Source organism: Trachinotus anak, unplaced genomic scaffold, assembly GCF_046630095.1.
Source record: "Trachinotus anak isolate AG129_WGS33_773 ecotype Australia unplaced genomic scaffold, CSIRO_AGI_Tana_v1 ptg000008l, whole genome shotgun sequence".
NCBI lineage: Eukaryota > Metazoa > Chordata > Actinopteri > Carangiformes > Carangidae > Trachinotus > Trachinotus anak.
In genome coordinates, this window is record NW_027273859.1 from 17,395,000 (window position 1) to 17,418,169 (window position 23,170).

The 23,170-nt window shown below is 40.5% G+C and overlaps 1 protein-coding gene across 1 annotated transcript in view; it reads left to right on the plus strand.

Moving 5' to 3' along the window:
* The window catches only part of ccser1 (coiled-coil serine-rich protein 1), a 117,802-nt gene extending 94,964 nt beyond the window's left edge, over nucleotides 1-22,838 (plus strand). Inside the window, exon 11 of the mRNA XM_071483155.1 lies at nucleotides 17,676-22,838. Within this exon, the coding sequence (XP_071339256.1) occupies nucleotides 17,676-18,485 (810 nt within the window). The 3' untranslated portion in view covers nucleotides 18,486-22,838. The remainder of the gene's footprint in view (nucleotides 1-17,675) is intronic.
* The last annotated feature ends 332 nt before the right edge of the window (nucleotides 22,839-23,170 follow it).

Below are 23,170 nucleotides of genomic sequence, written 5' to 3' on the forward strand. Positions count from 1 at the left end.
CCTGTTATAGCTAAAACCAGCTAAATCTGGTTTCCCTCCAGCATTTGAGTTGAAAAAGAAAAATACAAAATTGCCATTCGCTCTGTTAATTACAGTTAAGATACAGCCTATAATTGAGATTTTATTTCCCTCCTTTTGTTATGCTTTGGTGCCCAAAGTACAATCTGGAGATTCCTATAAATTAAAGACTAAGTTTGAAAGTTAGAAAGTTTAGATGCTGGCCAGCCTCCGAGACTTTGAATTCAGCAAACGGAAAATTTTGTAATTTTAATCGTAATTGAACAAATACGAAAATGTGTATTTTCTGTCTGCTGATCTATCTCTCTCTGTATATGTGCATACAGCATTAGGGTGGGTACAAAATGAAATCCACTATAAAATCCCTGAATTTATTTTTAAAGTTTTTTATTAGGATGCTATCCAGAGGTAATTTTATCGCTATTATTGCACATCTCTCCAAACACTTTTCTAATTAAACCAACAAATAAGCACTTCATCACAATGCATAACACTTGCAAACCCATTTTTTTACAAATCATACACAGAATTACCCTTTTTCTGAATAAACAAGGACGAGAGCTCGAAGAAAATATGGAGAAATCATGTCAACGATAATATCACTTTATTATGTTGACTTTATTCACTGTATTAACTTTAGAAACCAGGCCAATACTATTAGTTTAATCCACTGGTAGAAGTTTTGCATCTTGTTTCATACATGAGATGCAATGGTTCATTCTTTCTCTCAGCTACATATCCCCATTGACCACATGAAAGCCAATTACATGACTCTCATTAACTCATAGTCGTCCCCTTTGAACATGGTTAATCATGCTTGGAGTGCCAAGCGGATAGAGATTAGGAGCCATGAACACACACACACACAGAAACATGTCAAGGCGCCGGGGATTGTTTATTTAAAGAATACGGCATGTGGACACATAAATGCTGATGTGAGATTTGCCTTGTCATCTGTGGTTGTATTATTACTATTATGCAAGAAATCCTGTGTTTTTCTGGACATCAGATGGATAACCCTGCTTTTGTGTGTGTGTGTGTGTGTGTGTGTGTGTGTGTGTGTGGGGCACCCCAAGCATAAATTTAGGTCTTACAACAAAGTGATGTCAAATGATACATGGTCCTATGATGTGTGGGTGTATGTGTGTTTGTGTGTGTGTGTGTGTGTGTGTGTGTGTGTGTGTTGCTCACTAACACATGCTGGTATGAAGCCAGATGACTAGAAGGGGCAGTGGTTCATTATGCACATGCAGGGCAATGGGATCACATACACACAACTTCAATATACAGTGGAGAGCATGTTAAATCAAGCACACTTCCAGGATGACACGAACTCAGACACACATCAAGCCATCGCACAAGCTTACACACATGCCAGAGGAAACACAGACACACACACACTGAGCACAGGGTGGTCTAACTGGGCCTCCGTGATTCAGGACAGAATCAGGACACTTTGGGTTCATTAGTCAAACCAAAGTAGGACAGATACCTTTAGAACTTAGCTCTCTTCTCTTCTCTTCTCTTCTCTTCTCTTCTCTTCTCTTCTCTTCTCTTCTCAGCTTCTCTTCCTCTCTTTTATCATGTTCTCTCTTTTCTCTTTCTTCTCTTGACCTCCTCCTTTATTCGCCTCCTTCTCCCTCCATCTGTATGATCTTCTCCCTTCTTTTTTCAAAGTCTCCTTTTCATCTGTTAGAAACATAGGGCCATCTGTAGCAGTTCTAACCCTCTCTTTGTTCTCTCCATCCCTATCCCCTTCTGATAACTCTTCCTCTCTCTCTTTCTCTCACTCTCACTTACTTTCCCTCTCTCTGTCTGGGTGATACACTAGTGTGGACGCAGATACAAGCTGCGAGTTTGATCTGAGACAATTTGCTGCAACATTAATGAAAGCATAAACTTACATGAATATTGATGAGCTATTCTTTTGGAATCTGCAGATTCCGGATGGCCTCGAGGCAAAATAGTAAGACACATACATGCACAAACACACACGCACACAGACACACACACACACACACACACACACACACACACACACACACACACACACACACACACACACACACCCAAAACACAAAGATGGAATATTTCACTGACAAATACTGCAAATGAATATTCAGTGACAACATAAAATCTGAAATTGTTAGGGTTTCTCGTGTTTTCCCCATCTGAGCTTGGCAACTCAGCCCACTTAAACACACGCACATACACACACATGCACACATTTTGGTGGAGTTTGTTTCTGTGTGTTGATTTCACATGTCTAAAAGAAAAAAAAGTTTTCACAAAGAATCTTATTCATCATGTGTGGAAAATGTGGCTTCATCCATAGGTAACAAGACCTGCTGTCCAGCACCTCAACAGCTCACTGATTAGCACATTTTATCTTGTGTGTTCAATCTGAGATAAAACTGAGGTGTAAAAACGACATGCTGTGGCTTTACGGTGGCTATGTGCTGGACTTTTTTTTGGCTGGGAGAAGTAACTCCATGGAGCCTTGTCGTCACCATGAGGTTGCCAGGCAACCATCAAAGACTCCAGACTTCTCATGTACCTTTTCATCCAACACAAATAAGCACAAAATACCCAAAATTTTGAATTGTTCCTTTAATCTTGTCAATTTTAGTCTTCTCCCTGGTGTGTGACCATCCGGTTCCCCTTTATCTTTGTCCATGTGGACACGCAAATCACCCTACGTGATGGAACAGTTTCCATTGTGTAGTTAATTTGGGACTGCTCACAGGAATAATCAGGCAGTAGGACACTCACATCATTTATTAGAGAAGTGTGCATGTGTGTCTGGGTGTTTTCTGTGTTTGTGTGCATCTCTGAGTGGGGCTGTCAGTATGAGAAATTGTCTTTCTGGGCTAGGGGCACTTTTTGCCTTCACAGACCAAATTTTCAAAGGCTTTTTTTAAACTCCAGGCAGTCTCATCAAAAATCAAATGTGGGCCTAATTTGTTTTCATGAAAGATAACAAAACTTGGACTGTGCCAAGTGAATTTTTTTATACACAGGGTGTATATTGAATAACTTCATAAACTGAGAGGCTGTCCACCTCAGTTGAAATTCTAGCTATGATTTATCTGTTATTTTGGCTCTGTCCTCATAACTTTAAAGGAATTTCATGAACCTTCAGAAATGCTGCTACTCAAACTTTCATAAACCTTTCTGGCTTTGCTTAATTGTGTATGTACTGTATGTGTATTTCAACGTGAATCCGTGTCTTTGTGTATTCATCCAGTTCCTACAGTTCCAATTCCTCAGCGCTTAAAGATACAATGAGGATAATTAATCACAGAATGAATATTTTCTTTGTATTTCTGTCTTTCCATCTCATCAGTTCTCTTCCATCAATACTGTTATAAGCACACAAAACTATTCTTTTCCATGTCCTTTATTATCCTCTCTATGTGTTGTCCCTCTGCCTCTTTCCTCATTCTGTGTTCTCTTTGCTGTTTCTCCTCATGTTTAATAAGTATAAGGGGAGAGACGTTCAAGGCCCGCAGGTACTCAGAGATATGAGACATGTCACTTTCAGTTGTGTGCACCCACATTCACTGATAAAGCACACAAAACCATGTGTGCGCACATGCACATATACACACAAGCCGTCATATGCAGCACATTCATCATGAATACCAGGAGTGGCAGTTGACATATTCACTCCAAAGGAACCTGAAGGATAGAGATCTTCTCTCAGTCACTCTCCCCCCTCCTCTCTCTTTGTACATATTTACATACTGTACATCCCTGTGAGAGATTTGATATTTAAATACTTAATCTTATTCTAATTTATTGTACATAATAGTTTATTTTTTAACATCACAGGCATTTGTTAAATACTCTCTTCTGACTGCTTGACCTCTAATTTCTGCTCATGTAAGCTTGTGGACTATTTCTGAACCAGATGAGATGCCTTGACTCATTTTGACACAGCAGATTACCAGTTTAAGTTTTACTCATTTTTACTCTATTTTCACATTTGGATAAATAGAGAAAAATTAGTTTTCCAGGCATTGAAAAATTATTCAGCTCTTGTTTTGCTCAGATTTGTATTTGCAGCTGCTGTACTGTGTTTCTGTGCAGATAATCTTCCCAGTGAGGTCGGTTGGTCTGTGGCCACCCTAACTGCTACGCACTGGGCAGTGATTTAAATACTGCCTTTTAATGTAACTGCCGATAACAAGACTAAAAATGGGACACAGTGCAGAAACAATGACAATACCAATGTAGAATGTAGGCTAATGATCTCTGTGGCTTTTATATGAGAAAAGATTCAATTATTCAGAACAAAAATAGTTCATTAAAACATAATTAGAACAAAATAACTTTTGCAAACTCATTTTCCGTGTCCAACCTCATTTGGAAAATGTGTCTCATTTGGAAAAATTATGTCTTTCTGGATTCTTTCCAGGAGCTGTGCACCAACAATTCTGCTCAGCTCATCCTTGTACAGTTTGTGTTTATAGATACAAAATTCTACCATGAATCTTTGCTCAAAAAGATGGCTGCATTTAATAATTTATTCCTATGATGGTGTGGCTGCAGTCTTTCTGTCTTCAGCGAATCAATTTTTGGTTGTGTGCCAGTATTAGGCTGCTCTGCAAAGTCTGACACAGTATGCCAATCTGTAATGTCTGTTTTAACAACCAAAGGCTTATAGACAAGTCTATCTTTAAATATGGATGTGTTAAGTTCATAGTAATAAAGCCCCCATGGTTTTTCATAAGGTGTTCCCAATCTTCTTGCATTTAAGGGAGGAAAATGCAAGGGAAGAGAAACTGTGTAAAGATTTTGTTGAGACGTCCTTCCTAGTCAAGCATCATCTGAACCAACAACAGTTACTAATGAAGGCGGCACAGCTGGATCACCTGTTTAACTGCTCTGGCATTTCTATTTACACGGATAATGTGATTGACTGCCTGACTAATGAGGGTGCACTGCAGTTTTTTATTCATGTTCACCCACATAAAAAAACAGAATGTAGAATATTAGCCCAGGCATTTCGTTCGTTAAAGGAAACTGTCTCACAGGCATCCACAGATGGACTGAAGACTTGTGTATAGATCGTGTACAGGTCAGTCAGTAGTTAAATTTGTTATTGTATTCCACACCATACACTGTGTTTAACTGCCATACATCGATAAATGTTTCCAATGGGCATGTTTACTTAATTGCAAGCACAACTATCAGTTTCTTTGTTGTGAGAGCTCAGTACTGTTGGATGCATCAATGCCAAGCTTGTCAAAAATACAATTCAAGAAATTAGGAATTCAATTCAAGACATAAAAAAATGTAGATTTTTCATTACTCATATGGAAAAGACTGTTTCAGAGTGTGACTATACAGTAGGCTGTATCTAACAAAAGTTAGTAAAGATTGAATGCACATAACTCAAGCCTTTTCTGTTGACTAAAACACACATTAATTCATCATTAATAACCCTGTTGAAACAGCAGAGATAGTGGCATCTATGCCGATTTTCTGGGTTTTAATTGCAAAAGGTTTTGTGACTTCTATTTCTGCTAACACTCAGTTATAAAGTAGGTAGATACAATTTCATTATTGGTACACACAGCAAAAAAATATTTTAAAAAGATTCAACAGCAACATGTCTTACCAGAATTCACGGTGAGGAGTTTTCACTGAATTTACTTTTTGCAAGAGAAATGGTTTCTAAAAACTGTTGACACTGTCCTCTGTGTTTATTGTCTCCACAAAAAGTCACTTGTCTGGAGCTAACTGACCAAATGAGGCCAAATGGGGTTTGATTTTGTGATTCAAGGTGCAGGCCCACGTTGTCGCACAAGCCCATGATGCAAGCCCTCAGGACAGGCCCATTTAGCTGTGACAAACAGGTACTTGGTAATTTCATGACCTGAGGTGCTGATGCTGCAGAGGCGCAGTGGGGGCGTAGATGTGAAATGGGTTGAAATAGGAAGAATTAATTGTAGGTGTTCTTAAGAGTTGGCAACAACCATAGCCAATCAGCTAATCTTATTTTCTTTAAAAGCAGTGTACTCAAGAGGAACTCAATGTTATGTCTAGGAGAAAGGAAGGAAGGAAGGAAGGAAGAGTTTGCAACTTTAAGGTCACAACTTGGCAACACTTTGGCAGCAACTTAACTTTTAGCCTTTGCATACAGTGCTTGAATCACTACACTGCTTGCAAATTGACGCCCGTTCACTGAACACTAAAACACTGTAAGTCAAACAAGACATTTTTCCCCTTCAGCTCAAAAAAGAAGGTAGAGAGGAACATTCGATTCCCAACAATCAAACACATTTTCCCATTTTTAGCCATGTCTCCATAGCACCATGTCAATCCAACAGAGTAGATGGTGTTAGATATCTTGCCTAAATGTATCACAGGAGAACTTCCCACCACCCCCCCTCCATCTTGTAGAGTGAAGTGTGGGTGCAGCAGGGCAGTCAGTTGTTTTCAGTGTGAGGACACAGGTGGCAGCTGCAACATTATCATCAGGCCTCCCAGACATCTGATGGAAAAATCTTCTTATATCTTTTCCTTCCTTTGACTTGACTTTTCTTTTCTCCTACTTTTCTCTTCATACTTCATTTTTCAATCTCTCTTTTTCTCCCTCACTCCCACCTTTTAGATTTCCTGTATTGTTTCAGCTCTCCTGGGCTGTCACACAGAACAAGATGAGAAACCGGGAAAGCAGCTTATCAGCTGCACCAACTGACAGGAGGGTAGTTGTGTGTGTGTGTGCATTTGCGTTAGTGAGACTGTATGTTTTGGTAATAAGGCTGGGTGCATGCCTCTGTGTGCTTTGTGTGTGTACTTGCCGCAGTGTGAGCACATGACTGCATGAGTGTGTATGAGTATTTGTAATCAGTTGGTGCACTGATGGTGGTGGAAGAGGCTTTGATATACACAGACAGTGAAAAATACTTTTGCTCCCATCAGCTTCATGCTCCATCAGTGCTCACCATTGTGATACAAGCCCCACTGCGCCCTCTCACACAGACACAGCCAGTATATGTAAATGTACACATCTGTGTGAAGATGTTTACACTCACACACACTCTTGCTGCAATTCCTGAGGCCTCCCACATGAGATGTATCAGAGATGTATCACTCTGACAGTCCTTGCCACGCTGTCATAACGACAGTCTTCATTGTTTTCCTCACTGCCAGTCTGTCAATCTATCCTACCAAGCTCAAGCTGTCAAGTCCCTATACTTTATTGTTGTCTTTTAGATTCTTATTTATGTTTGTCCACATTCATTCCAATGTTGTTTATCACACAAAAAATAGAATAGCATACTATAACTATCACAACTATGTCTTTTGCTCACACAAACATCTCTCTCACACAGGTGATCAGTCTTCCAACCTGCTTTATTTCTTTGTACAAATGTCAGCATCCCATTGAGCCTGTTGTAACATTTCTTCTTGGAAATTAAAAGCAACTGCAAGTATAAACACTTGGGCTGTGTACAAGTGTACTATATATATATATATATATATATATATATATATATATAGCATTACAATATTATTATATTATATTGTTATATTATATTTGAACAGGAGTTGTTCTGTACTTCAGCAGTAAAAATCCTTATTGACAGATATTTAATTTAAGAAAAGAATCTGGGGATATTCATTTGAATATTATATTTTTCCCATTGTTCTTCATTTAAAAAAGCCTGTAAGTGATATGTAAATCCACAAAAACCTCATTACCTTGTAACACTATAACAGCATCTCAGTATGCCCCCTTCTAGATTCAGCATCATAATTCCCTGACTTGAAATACATAATTTACATTTTTATGCTAAACTGCAACAGTGTTAACAAAACAGTCGATTGGGTTGTAGTGTTGGTGTTGGGGTGCAGTGTATGTGAGTATGAGAATTCTAAAGTTTTTGTGTTTTTGAACCATTGTCAAGTGTAACTGGGAAATGGCATAAGTGAAAATTCAGGCAGCAGAGTTTTGGATGAGTTGGACGTTTCTTTGTGAGTTTTGCGAGAAGTCCAGAGAGGAAGCACTTTAAGTATTTGAGCCAGAAGTTTGAGAGTATAAACTTGCAGTCCATGAGAGGCTTCTTATGTGGAACTAGAAGGATAGTGCACTGTTGGATGGTCACAGTGAGTCTAAATAAAATGTTTAGATTTGTCAAAGAAAAATTTGTCAAAAGCAAGACACGTTTATGACCAGAGACAGCGTGGACAGACATGGTCTGGTGTATAACCAGAGCTTAAAAGTTTAGATACGTTACACAGAAGTACAGTAAATTGTTTGGGTGTGCAACAGTCAGTGATTAATAGGCATGCATCAAGGCATGCATGCAGGCAATTTAGGGGTTACAGTGGAAGCCCTGGGCATAGAGTGGGACATTACAGCTTTCCCACCCCTGCAGCCTTGAGGGTGAGACTGATAGAGGAAGAAGCCAACAGTGGTAACCTGATTAAGGTGGAATAATCCCACATCTACTGCCAGGTCCCAGTTAGACAAGGAGGGTTAAGCCAAGGGAAAGGACACTGGCAAGAGTCCAACTCTATGTGTAGCCAAGCTTCACCGTTGTGAGGATAACTCTTGGTAAAGCAATATTGTCAACACAAATACGTCATAGTGGGTATTCGGTGAACATTCTTGACATTTCTGAATTGTAGTATGGGAATGGTATGGTAAGTTCACACTGATGAAGCAGCACATTTTAATGCAGAGGAATAGGACAATGCTTATGGTGAGCAGTAGTGACAGCGTACAGGAACACATTAGGCTGAGAGTAATGCTCGGCATAGATCACAGCCTCTGCAATAATTAGACAGCACCATCAGGGACCATGCTGACACCTGAGGGAGCAGCCAGGTGCAGCAATCAGTCCAGTTACAGTTGAAGTGCACAAGACAGTGGAGTTAACCTCATGTGTTAGTGCGGAGCTAAAATCAGGTGGACACTGAATTTTTGTTTGTGGCAGAACAGGTAAAACATCCATCCATTCAATAATTAAACCATTACACAGTATGTTCAGGGTTGTGGGGGGCTGGATCGTCTCCTAGGACACATTGAGTTAGATGTACTGTAGGTTACACTTGGACTGGATGCCAGTCTATCACAGGGCTAACGGGCATTGACAGGGAAACACATTCACACCTACAGGCCACGTAGAGCTGCCAATTCATCTGACCTGCCTGCGTTTGGATTGGAAATCAGATGTGACAAAATGAGCATGGCAGCACTCTCCTAGAGAGGAAAACCAATATGTATCATCTGCTAACCATAAAACACAGTAGCACCAGTTAAATTGAACTACTGTAGATCTCATAAGTGAGCAAGTATCACTTTAATCTTAGATGTATATTTTTAATGTCTAGCTTTTTCATGATAATTCAAAAAAATGACCAAAGGGAGGGCAAAATGATATACTGTAACTAGACATCAAAGATCCAAGCATGGATATGGAGATGTTTGTCCATTTCTGTTGATGGATTAAACCGAAAAGGTGAATATTGGATTGCATTTGGCAGTTTTTATGTTCAGGGTGACATAGATACATGGCTGTTTGAAGCCTAATGGGCTATTGGGTTATGGATAATTGAGTTCTTATGACTTAAATTGGGCATTAAATCAGGCAGCTGATCCCATTGAGCCAAAATGAGCAGCAGCTTATGACAAGCACTAATTCCTAGCAAACCTATAAAAATAGAAGTTGGTTTAAAAAAAACAAAAAACAATCAATGTCACCACATGCACTTGGGTTATACCTACAGCAATGTTGGTGTATTGTACATAGAGTTTACATTTAGCTCAGTGAAGATTATTGTTAAACAATTAACTAATTACAGTTAATGTTTGATAAGTAGACAGAATAAAATATACCTTGTTCCTGATATTTAAACAGGATTTCATTGGGAAATGAAGACTATTCTTTCTTTAGATACCAATGCAACCCTTGAAATTGTTGGCCTTGGCACATTAGTTGCTCCTGCAGTAGCCACTGTGTCCCTGCCTCTCCAACATGTAGTTTTCCACTGAGATAACTTTCTCTCTCAGGCCTTATAAGATGCTACCTCTCTAACACTTACCATCTCTCTGCTTTTCTCTTTATCCCCTTGTCTAGCCTTCTAATTATTTCTCTCTTTCATCTGCTGTAACTTTGAGTCTGTGTTGTCACCTTTTACTCTCACTTTATCCACTGTTGTTCCCTGCACTTGTTTGACTATCTACCCTCTTGCTCTTCTCTCCTCCTCCCATCTCTTCCTTTGTTGTTTTACTTCACTATTACCTGTATCATCCCCTCCCCTTATTTCTTTGACCTGCTCTTTTCTCTTTGTAATGTTTTTTGTACTATCTGTCTTTTATCCCACTTTCTTTCATGGTTTGCTTCTCTCATATGTTCTTTTTTCATCCTCTTTTTTCATCCTGCTCCTCCTCTCCTTTATTCTACTTTACCCTCTGCCCCCCAAACCTCGCTTCTTTCATCCTCTCTCATTCTCTTCCCTCATCTTTACTCATTCACTCATTTTGCCTTTTCCTTGCTTTTGCTTGTGGTGCTGGGCAGTGTTCACCAAGCATATTGGCACAGGCTGGTGGTCGATGAGTTTCGCCATGATTACACACACGCACACACAGACACATGCGTATATACATGCGCACACAGACCTGTTGGAGATGGTGGTTGATGAGCAATGCCAGATTCTCAGCATCCATGCCCATCAGAGCTGCTCAAGAAACCTCATTAGGCCTCCTGGCCACAGCATGGCACTGGCTTCAATACTTGCCAGCCTGCCTTTTTCACTCTGGGAAGAATTTGAAGTCCTGGGGCTGTACACTTCTCAACATCGACAATCATAAGTAGCGACTTTGAATCACTGATAAGAAGTTCAGCAACTCCAGTCAGGAGACGATCACACTAGACGCCTCAAAACCAAAGTGAACCATGATGCTTCTACCTCCTCCAACTGTGATCCAGTTAGAGGTGTCTTGCTGTTGCTAGGCAACAGCTGTCAATCAGTTGTGTGTCTGCAAGACGCACAATAACTCAACAGCAGCTAGATTCAGGCAATCAAGAAAATTAGTAACAAATAAATATAAAATGTAGCTGAAACTTTCCTCTGTTCCATTCATGAAAAAAAAATGTCAGGCTCTTCTGCCAATAATGTTTAGTTGTTTTTGAAGGAACAGAGGTTACTGGCTGCTCAGAAAGTCACTTGAAGTCATTATCATCGTGTACTAATTTGCGTCATGATTATGCAGTATTTGCCACACTGGTCCTTCTCTCCACAGGTGCTTAGAGGAGGATGAGGTTACACTGTGTATATGAATTGCCTTAAATTTTAATCCTTTATATGAGACAAGAAACACCCAACACCAGCAGATCAGTTTCTGTGAGAAGAGCCCTGTTCGGTATCAAGTTAGCAACAATCATTAATGTGTCCCTCAAGTATTCATCGGTATGAGAAGAGTCTTCAAGCAGCTCCCAAGTGTGCATTTGAACATATGCAGAATTTGGTGATAAGGTTTGCAACTTCTCCTCAAGGCTATTGCTGTAAATAAGTTTGTTTTCTTTTCCCAATTTCTTTTTTAGTGAAAAAGGCAAGAGATGACTCAGTCTCAGACATTGTAATATATTCAGGCCCTCAGCCACATTGATGTGCAGTGGAGTTGCCCTGTCTGAGATATTGTAAGTCTAAATATTTATCGAGTTACAGACACACACAACCCTGTTTTTTTAATACATGTGGGTTGCAGCAGGTTACTGTGTTTGGCTGCTGTTACTCAATATAACAGCGTCTAATGCAGATAATTTTCCTGTAGTTCAGTGACAGGATTGAAGATTGGTAGCACTGTGAGCCAATTAGCTGTGCAGTGCATCACATTAGTGTCCTGCCTCGCAGTGTGTGCCTCCAGCAGGAAGGTCCAGGATGTGACATCCAGCCAGCTGGTTGGCATTTTGCTGCTGGATTGACAGCTATAGCGACATAAGCTCAACTTTTGTCTTCTCTTATTCTCCATCTTTCTTCATCACCTCAGGCCCAACCGCACCCCAACTGTCACCACAGGAAAAAAATCCCCCTCCCCCTTCCTCTTTCTTTGTGTGGTCTCCAGACTGCAGTCGTGTACCATCAATCCTCCAGCTGTCAGGGCCTATCCAGCCCTGCTTGCCGCCGGCATTCTTAAGCACCAAGTTACATAACGAAGAAAGAGAGAAGAAGGGACAAAATAAAGGACAGTGGAGGAGAAGGTGAGAGATGAGAAAAGGGAGGTCAAGAGGGGGGAAAGAAGGTGAGAGTCAAGGAAAGGAATAGGCTTTTGACTATGCTCATGCCTCAGGCTGTCAGAGATCAACATGCATACTGTTAAATTCATATACACCCACAGTTGAAAGCATGTGTCTGGGTAGCGATAGCATTAAATGAAAGAAAAAAACAATACAGTAAAACACAGAAAGTACATAAAAGCTTATAGCTTAACTAAGTGACAATATCTTTTTCGACAACTGAGCCCTGTTGCATTATTCGTAATCTTGCTTCATAGCTTTAAAAATTTATTTTCACCAAGCTAATGTTTTGTTGTAATGAACTTTTATGTCTCAGCCCAGTTTTTGCGCCCTTTCCCTCAATTTCTGAGGGAAATTTCTGAGGGAAAGGGCGCAGTAATTCACAGTGTAGTAATTCACAGCATTAATTTTGACCTCTGACATTGTTTACTTGTTTTGTCCTCTCCTCTCTTGTTCTTACTTTGGTGGAATTACCATCCTGATTTATTGGAGATTTACTACTACTGCATTTTTTCATTTTTATGAGCTTCCTGTTCCATATAATGTTAGTTAAGTTTCACATAAAAATCAGAGAGACGGGTGAAGTGTGGAGTGAGACAGCAGTGAGAAACTGGGAGCGTTGTATAGGGAAATGCAGAGGCAGGGAAGAGAGGGGAGATAAAGATTGAAGACTACAACAAAGAGCGATGGGGAAAGCAAGGAAGCTGCTACAGGCTGTACAAGAAACTGACTTCCTAAGGGGATTGTATATTGATGAAAACCAGCAAGTTCAAAGTAAAGGTATACTCTGGCCTTGAGACACCTGGCCCAGACTGAAGTTTCACCCCTTCTTTGATTGTATGGTGCCGATTTACCCAGCAAAGTGCTTTTTGTTGATGTGGGAGACTCTGCTGTACACACCTTGTCTGTGAATAGTCAATGATGCTCTCTGGGCAACAGCACAGGAAATGATAGTTAGAGCTTTGTGGGATTTCTGAGCATGGATACCATGTTTCTCAGCCTGTTCTGGCTCTTTTTATCAAAAACTAATGCAAACCAGTGTGTAGCACGCGTGGTGCACTGCCCATTGCCTCAGAACTCAAGAAGGATTGTTTGTCTTTTGAGTTCCCACATAACAACAGTGTTGTTAATTATGGTTGAAGAGACATTCAAGACCCACTTCCTGGGTTTTCTGCACCTGGACAACTTTCTGTCACGCTGAGGATAAATAGGCAAACAAATATGAATGAGACTGTCTGTTGAGATAAAGGTAGACAGGATGAGGTAGGATGGTTTGGGCTCACGCAGCATCAAGGCTGTAAAATGTATTTGGTTATGATCTAAATAGGATGTAGAGTACCATCCGTGTGGGTGTACTGTACTGTTATTGTATCCATGCTGAACACCCCAGCATTTCACACTTTCAAAGAACCACAGGATTACTTTGTTCACGCACAGAGTTTGTGGGTGTCACAGAATATAAAGAAGTCACATTTACAAACTTTTACCTCTCTAATCTCACTCTGAAGAGTTGGAAAGTTTTTGGGTCCATGCATTTCAGCCCCATGGCCTTCATTAGAATTAGGTGTGTGGGTTTAGGAATACAGAGCCCTGGTGTGTGACTGATAGCAGTTGCCGTTAACACATAGCTATAGTCCGTGTTGTTTTCTATAATTACTCAGTTGAAGTTTGTTTGAAGGGTTAACAAAAGTCATGAAATAAATCTCCCATGCCCTCTCTTTTATGAAACTAAGACAGGCAAATGCTGTATAGGGATGTTTTAGGGTTTTAAAGAGCTCTTTTATGCAAACTTGGCCATTACCACATTGCTTTGTTCTTCACTGCCCAATAAAAACCAAGGCTGCAGGAAAGGGCCCCCTTAAATCACTCTGATTTACCTAGGTCTACGTGTATATGTGTGTGTGTGTATTTATAGGACTGTGTGTAAGAGGGACTCTTCAGTGTTTGCACACACACAGGCCGTTCTGTCTCTGGTGATGAGGCAGCCTGCTTGCCGCAGAGTGTGTACTTGAGAAAGGACACCTGAGTTTGTAAATCTGTCCTGCTCTCTTTTTTCTCTGCGCCTTGCTGTCTGTTCTTCTGTTGTTCTCATTTTTCTTTATCTGTTTTTAATCACATTCTCACTACTCTCTCATTCATTTACTCCTGTCTTCTCACCTCTTTTCCTCTTTTTTCTCTTCTCCTTGCTTTCATTGTGATTGACCTCCTTCTCTCTCCCTGTCGTTCTGCCTTTCTTGTGCACTCAAACATATGCCGCCCCAGTTTTACCCCAGTTTTAGTTGCATTTGATTCACTGTATTTGATAAATTTTTAACTTTTTTTTTTTCTTTCAAACTTGGATCAGAAATGTCCCTTTGATACACAGCATATGTCTCTACAACCAACTCTTGTACTGTGCCTGGTAATTATTTCTTTCAAACTGCCAATTTGTATCTTGCATTCTCGCCTTACCTTCTGTTGTTTTCGCAAGTATCTGAGGGTGGAAAAACACTACAGATTTCTTTTTTATAAGATTAGCAATTTAGCACTAATTAAGCCGTCCCACATAAACCTGCACGACCATAGTGGATATTCAACACTGGCAATTCCCTCATGTTTTTTCACAGCGCCCCTATGTAGAAAATTTGGCTGGAATGGAAATTCTCACTCCTCTTAATTAGATCAAGGATTCTGCGAGAAGTCTTGTAGTGTTTATCCACCCATTAGAGCCCATTAGAAAGCAGAGACACACTCCCCGAGCTCTTTAAGTAAGCTGTATAGACGACACACTGTTTGATGTTCGGCAGAGCGCTGTTATGCTTGTTTTTTTGTTTGGTTTTTTTAACAGTTGGACACAAAGACTGATCTTTTAAAGTGCAAACCGTTTGGCTGCAATTCAGATTTTTTAAACGCCATATCAAATGAGCATGTCAGAAACAGTTTCCATGTTTCTTTGTGCTGTAGGTGGGGGATTACAACCATCAGACACATGCAGCATGGACAGATTAAGATTAAATTAACAAATGTAACAGTCTTCTGTCGTCAACATTTCTTAATGAACTGGCTTAGACATGACTGTGTAAACTAATAATGGTAAAAAAAAAAAAAAAATGCAGAAATTCTGTTGATCTTTGAAGTAAGACAAGAAAGAAAATCTTTGTATTTGCTGATTATGAAAATCAGTATCAAGAACAGAAAGGTTCTGAGCAAGGTTGATTCTCTTCACGTCATTTTTTTTTCACTGTTCTCATGACCTTGTTTACTTATCATGTTTACCCCACCCTGTAGTCCGTACCGCCTCAGACTAAATTAGAGCCCAGTACAGTCACAGCTAAATCCTCACAGAATCGGCTCAGACTTTGAAATGCAAAAAAAAAAGCTGGAAATAGCACCTCACAGTAAGATATTAAAAGTCTTGTGGTGTTCAGGGGCTGGAAACTTTCACAAGTTATTGCACCCACTGAGTTTTCCAACCACATTGTATAATTAGCGCTACTTTCTTTTCACTGCATGAAAAGGACTACTTTATTGAATATCATTTCTACTGTAATCTGTTTGGACCACTTACTCTTTGAAGGTGTGTCCCATGTACAAAAAGGATGTTATTTTTTTAATCTGCTGACCTTATAAATACTTTAATTAAAGCTGATACTCTAATTTGTTCTAGAAAACATTAAGCCAAATCACTAGTATGACACTGGACATCTGTATGTACATGTCAATGCACGCTACAAAACACAAAAAGGATCCACAAAAAATCCTTTTTGAAGCGCATCTCACACTGGCCGTGTTAAATCATTTGATTAAAATGAATTGACACCCATAGCACACACTGGTCTTGTTATATAGACAGACCAATTATACATCACAGCTAAAGTTTCTCTGTCCAGTAATCATCATTTGTAATACACACTGACTCATTTCCGGTTTCATTGTGATCCTCCACTTTCTACCCCCCCTCCCTTCTTTAATTTGATTTTAGGTTGACAATATTATCTCATGAAAAGAAACTGTTTCATTGAATTAGCCTTTCCACTGTTATACTGTACTTATTCAGTCAGCTGTGTTCTGGCTAATTACATTCTACCTCTCACACCAAATTCTTGTCAACAGCTTCAATACAGTAATAACATTACTTACAACATACATACAATAAAAACACTTGGAAACATGATCACCTTCATACACATGAAAGCACATGGGCATCTAAATGAATGCATGTGTGTTTGTGCAAAAATGCATATTAAAACATGTAGCACACATACAATATGTGCGTGTGCACAATTACACAGACACGTGCTCATCCATATGCAAACCACTCACAGCAAAACACACAAAGTCATTGTGTTGGCAAATGTCAACTTGGCTTATTCTCCCATGAGGTTCAGTGTCAGATGAGATTGTGTTTCTTTAGTGAGGACTATGCGATTGGTCCCAGTGCGACTTAAGATTTGTGTGTTTTGTGTGTCTGTATGGCCCAGGTATTACTCATTTCCTACATCTGTTTACACAGTTTCCTTATGGGGACCATAAGTAAATCATTCAATTTTAAGGTGTGTTTTAAGGGTAGGGTAAAGTTAAATTTAGGTTGAGGTAAGGGTAAAGGATGGGGTACTAGTTACGGTAAAGGTTAGAGTAAATGTGGAAATGAATGTCAATGCAATGTCTTTTGAAGTCATGGAGACTGTGTGTGTGTGCGTGTGTGTGTGTGTGCGAACGTGCATGCGTGTGTGCGTGTGTAAGGGAGCTGGAGGGAGCGAGAGTGAAGGAACTGTGATGAGATATGTTGCATAAGGGGGTGCAGCGGAGTGTGAAAGAGAACAGGTGGCTCTTGTTTCTGCCATCTAGCTTTATGTGCCATCCTCCCCATTGTGTGTGCGTGCGTGTGTGTGTGTGTGTCTGTGTGCACGCGCAACACAGAGAGTGAGATTCCAACCGCTTTGTGAGTGGGGATTTTTCCTTTACCTTGAGCACATATCTCCATACATGCATATTACCTCATCCTGTTTGTCTCTTAGTGTGTGCGTGTGTGTGTGTGTCTGTGTGTGTGTGTGTGTGTGTGTGCCTGTTCTTTAGTGAGCAGGGTTCCGGTTGGTTTAGAAACAATTAGAACAAGCTGCAGGAGCCCAGAGAGATCGTTCGCCAAATGTCACCCAATTAACAATCTACAATCTATACTATAACACACAACAGCGCTCTTTCTCGTGCTGCCTGTCTCTCTATTTGTCTCTGCCTGTCCATGTCTCACTCTCTATCTCCTACTTGGTCCCCTGGCATATACTCAGTGAATTATTCTTGAAAAATGGCAGCTACAAGTCACACACTCAGAAAGACAATGACAGAAAGCAGAGTAAGTGGCAAATTCTCTTTAATATCTGTCTTTATCTTTTTTCTGTTTCTCTCTGTCCTTCTCTCTCTCAGACCAATCATCCAGGCCGGTGGTCAGGACTAGGCAGCAGCAGCAACTTGCCTTCAAGGGACCGAAGAGTAGTGCGGGGAGTGGGGGCAGCACTCGGAGGGGACCTATCTAACCAGCACCTCCCCCATCATTATCCACCTCTGCATGGCCAGCCCTCTGCTTCTGAGCGACACGCTGCCAGGGAGGAGCGCCACTGCCAGGGGGCCTTGGCACAGTCCATTGCCCGTAATCCAGCTCCAAATCTGGCTCCAGGCTCCTCCAACCTGTCCTCTGTCATTTCTGCAATGTCAGCCCAAGCCTCACCTACTACTCCAGCCCAGCTTCAAGTGTCACAAACGGGCCCAAGTCCAAATCAATGCCCAGGTTCTGGTTTGGCAGCTGCTAATCACAATTTAATGCCATCTCTGTCCTACAGGCAGCCAGAGGTGGTGTCCTCCTCTTCTGAGTCCTTAACTCTAGGAGGAGGAGGTGGAGTAAGTCTGTCAGGTGGAGCAAGGAGAGGAGGAGGAGAACACCATCCCCCTAGCCACATCCCTCGTGCAGTCGGGGCCAGCGCCTCTTCAAGCCTCCATAGTCTTGCAAGCAGAGGAAGCCCTTCTCCAAGCATCTCGTCGGCCGACCAAGCCTCCCCTCCACCTCCTACTCCATCCTCAGCCTCCTCCTCTTCCTCCTCATCCACCACATTTACAGGTCGTTTAGGACAGCCACCTCGAGGCCCTCTGTCTCTGCATAGCTACAGTCGTAAAAACGTCTTCCTCCAACATTCCCTACACACTGCTGAACTGCAAGCTCTGACGCAGAGAGACAGTTGAGGGCACACAAACATTTACAGCATCCCAACCACAAGCAGCCATATCACTGACTTAAGTGACAAAATGCGTGACTATATAGAAAACTGCTGCTCCTTCAGAACAAGTTGCTTGTGTTTTTACTGTCTCTATCCTCCCCCGAATCACGAACCACATGCGCTTACAATCACACTTGTCTCTCTTCTCAACGCATACCAACTATTTGCTGACATTTTGTTCATGGATTTGCTCGCTGAAACACAAACTCATATGCAAGTGCACGTACACAGGCTGTGAGTATGAAAAGGCACTCACCCGTCTATCAGAACTCCCACGTTGTGTCATGCTGACAGTTAAGATGTGCTTACACCCACAGACACACAAAGTACATACAGACTCACAACCTCATATCCATGTGTACGCTCAAACACACACACACACACACACACACACACACACAGACACACAGGTCTAGTCACACACACTTACACACTCTCACACAGAGACATCATCTGTGATATCTCTGCCTCACAATCTGTACAAGTAACAGGGTTGTATACCAGGACAAAGACATGAGATATGTATTTGTGTGTTTTGTTGATAAGATTTATTTTTTATCAGTTTATTTTACAATTTTTACCAGCTGAAATGTGCTGCTTAAGGAACTATGGGACTGACCATATTTTGCGCTTGTAAGGATATACTCTCACATTGCCAAACCCTACATCAGATCAACTCCTCATTCCTGTCCACTTACAGACGTCCAGAAAAAGAGACATGTTTCGGTGAACATCCACATCCATTACCCACTTACTGCATGCTTTTTAAAATTTAAGGAAATACAGGTGAGGATTTTGTACTCCAACAAAAGTGGAATTGGGGTGACTTTTAAAGTCTTTTAATAATGTTTCAGTATCAACTCTCACCTCAGTGTTTTAAGAAGGGAATCAAACATGCCATGACCTCTAAGACATGAACCTGTTTGAATAGTGTTTTGAGAACTAATTGTCTATCCTTCTGCTCACATAAATAAGGCATTACATGTTCTTTCAGCTTAATACTTGACTACTGTTTTTGTAGAAATTGTAGAAATACAATGTTGCTATATTACCCACATTATATAGAAGAATCAACGTGTATCCACAATGTTAGATTAGTACAGTACAGAAGCTGAAATGAAGAGTTTCATTCTAAAGTGAGATATCTGTCATTTGAACAATTGCACTCCTATAATTATAATTGTATAACAAAATGACACTTAATTAGCATTCCTGCGCACTTAGCTAACAAGATCAAAACACTTCAGACAATGAACAGAACAAAATTTTTTGATTTGGCACAACCAGCATTGGGTATTTTTTGAATGGGAGGAAAAGTATCAGGTTTTGGAATGAAGCCCTTCAAATCTTCTTTAGGGCTGGGTATTGAACAGGGATACCTACTGGTGCTTTACTAAATGATAGTGTCAATATCCAATTTTAGGAATCCAAAGGGAAAAATGTTTCAAATAATGGCATTGCTGTTCAACTGACACATTTTCTATGATGATTTTACTATTGGAATTAATTGGGAATAGTCTGATTCTGTTTAGAGAAGTAAATGACAGAAAATTGTTTTCTTGATCAAATAATGAAAAGAAAGAAACCGAAAAACATGATTTTATGGACTATCCCATTTGTAAAAGCATCAGTTTTTCCACTGATACCCAGTCCTTTTATGTAAGCCTTTTTTATCTTCCTGTTCTCAGATGTGCTGGTTATCTTTTTAAAACTGGCCTAATGAGATGCCATTTGGTATAATAAGGCTAGCAATTATGTTGTTTTGGACAGTAGGACACATATCTTTTGAGTGAGATTTACATACACTGTAACTGCCATGACCTGCTGAATCATACAACATTATTCACACTTCGGCTATGAAATGTGTTACAATTTAATAAGTGAGAAACCAACTTTCTGTGAACAACTGGACTGCATAACTACAGTGCTTGTTCAGTCGGCCAGTGCTGTATATAAACTCACTCACAATCACTTTATTAGGAACACCTTATTAACACTTGTCAGGGCCTCAACAGGAGGCTATTTTGAGACGCTGAGACACATCATTTCTGTAGATTTGCCAGCTACACATTCAACCTCCCATTCTCTGACATCCAAATGGTGTTCTGTTGGATTCAGATCTGGTGCCTGGGGAGGCCACTGAAGTACACAGAAGTTATTGTCATGTTCATGAAACCAGTCTGAGATTACTTTTGTTTTGTGACATGTTGCATTATCATGCTTGAAGTAGCCATTAGAAGATGGTCAATAGCGGCTATAAAGGGATGCACATGGTCAGCAACAATACTCAGATAGGCTGTGGCATTCAGACCATTATTGATTACCAAGGGATATGGTGAGAACATTCCCCACATCATTACACCACCACCACCAGCCTGGACTATGGACACATGGCAGGTTGGGTCCATAGATTTGTGCTGTTGACAACAAATTCTAACCCTGCCAACTGCATGGCTCAGATTTCTGTTCTTGGCAGAACAGGAAGTAGAACCTGACATGGTCTTCTGCTGTTATAGCCCATGCACCTCAGGGTTTCACATGTTGTGCTTTCCGAGGTGCTCTTTCTGCTCACCACAGTTGTAAAGAGTGGTTATCTGAGTTACTGTAGCCTTTCTGTCAGCTGCAACCAGTCTAGATATTCTCCTCTGACCTCTCTCATCATCAAGGCGTTTCTGTTCACAGCACTGACGCTCACTGGATGTTTCTTGTTTTTCACACCATTCTGAGTACACGGTCAAAGTCACTGAGATCACATTTTGTCCACATTCTGAATCTGTTTGATGTGAACATAAACTGAAGCTCCTGACCTGTATCTGCATAATTTAATGCATTGCACTGCTGCCACATGTTTGGCTGATTAATTTGCTCTGTTGAACTGACAAGACTTTAGAACAACCCTTTCTTTCACCATAGGATTTGGGGCAACTCTTACAATGTCAGCTGGGAGATGGGAGCCTGTTCCACTGCTGAGCACAGGCCAGGAGTTCAGAGCTCCTGGCATCTACAGAAATTGTTAGATTCTGGAAGAGTTGTTGACCTTATCTGTGTCTAAACAGCACCTGGCTGTAGGGAAGTTGTATAAATTGTGTGTGTGTTGTAATGCACACTTCATGAGGCATGGACCTGGTAGCAGTGAAGAAAAGCCTGAAGGAAGACAGGTCTGTTCCCACTGGTTGAAGGTACAATTCTCCCTCTGGTCTGCTTCTTTTGCTCCATTTCCTCTCTTTTCCAGCCTGTTTTCTTGTTTCCAGTTTATCCACTCCCCTTATTCTCCTTGAATCGCTCCCTATACATTTCCCTCTGCCTTTTCCCTCAGCATCCATTTTTCTTTCTGTTCTCATCTTTTTCAGTCTATTATCCTCCCTCCCCTTCTATCATGTCCCAGGTGTCTCATTTTCCCCAATCTCTCTCCCTTGCTTAGCCTACTTGCCCAGAGCTTGTATTGTCATATAGTGTATCTATCACAGACTCTGTTGCAGCGGCACTGGGCACTGGGACCTGCAACGCTGCTGATTTTTAATTCCACTTTTCTGGAAGGGAGTAATTTTACACCTGGTCAATAGCCAGCAGTAATGTGGCTCCTGAGAACCTGGACTCAGAACCACAGCTGTAATGTGAACTAAACATTCCCTACTAGATTTGTTTACAGGTGGAGGGTAGCAATACTTTGTCACTGATTGACCTCTCAAGAAATGCTATTTGCATCCCTCATCAATGCATGTATCATAACGTGAAATGTCATAAGGGAGTATTTGGCCTTGTTTGTACTGCCAACTCAGATTTTATTTTTTTCACCATGTTTGAAACAGCTGTGCTTGTTTCAGCTGTGTCCAAGAGGCAGGCTGCCAGCCATGTCGTATATCATAAAAGGAAAAGGCCACTTCTTAAATGGCACATTTTCATTTCTCCCTGTCCAACTGTAAGAATGAAATGATATTGAATTTCACTGGGAAGCAAGGGTCTACAATCATGAAGGGGATACACCTCACAAACCTCAGTTCTTCATTTTATTTAGCAGCATGTTGTACATTTACGACCTTTCATTTGTTGGGATGTTATTTATTGTTTCTGCCTTATTTATATTTATTGTCATAGACACATCCCTAAAAGCACCTTGGCACTCACAAATAAAGATAGTACTCACAATAATAATAATTATATAATTATTATTATTATTATAATTTTAATGAATCATATATATTATGCTGTCCTAGCTTTTTAATGTGCTTACTGTAATTTTTTTTTCCTTTTTGAATTGCTGTAATAAAGAAATTGAATTGTATAATTGTACATAAATGATTAAAACTGTTGATGTTGACTGTTCATGAACATGAACAGTTTGTGTTCACAAAAACGACACTGAATAATAGGATTTGCATACTGGTTGTTGGCACGCAAGAGATTAAAACACAACAAAAACTTTTTTAGATTTTGATGATAAATGTCAAATGCAGCCGTGGGTCTGAGCTATTACCAAAGCATTTCAGGCTATAGTTACACATCAGAAAATCAATCAAACTGAATAAACTTAGGGCCCATGTTAAATATTACATGTAAAGGCCAGTTGATTCAGTCATAGTCGTAGTTGCTGATTCAACCCCCCCTTGAAATGCAGCCTTTGCACTATGACTATTTCTGCTTGAGATGACT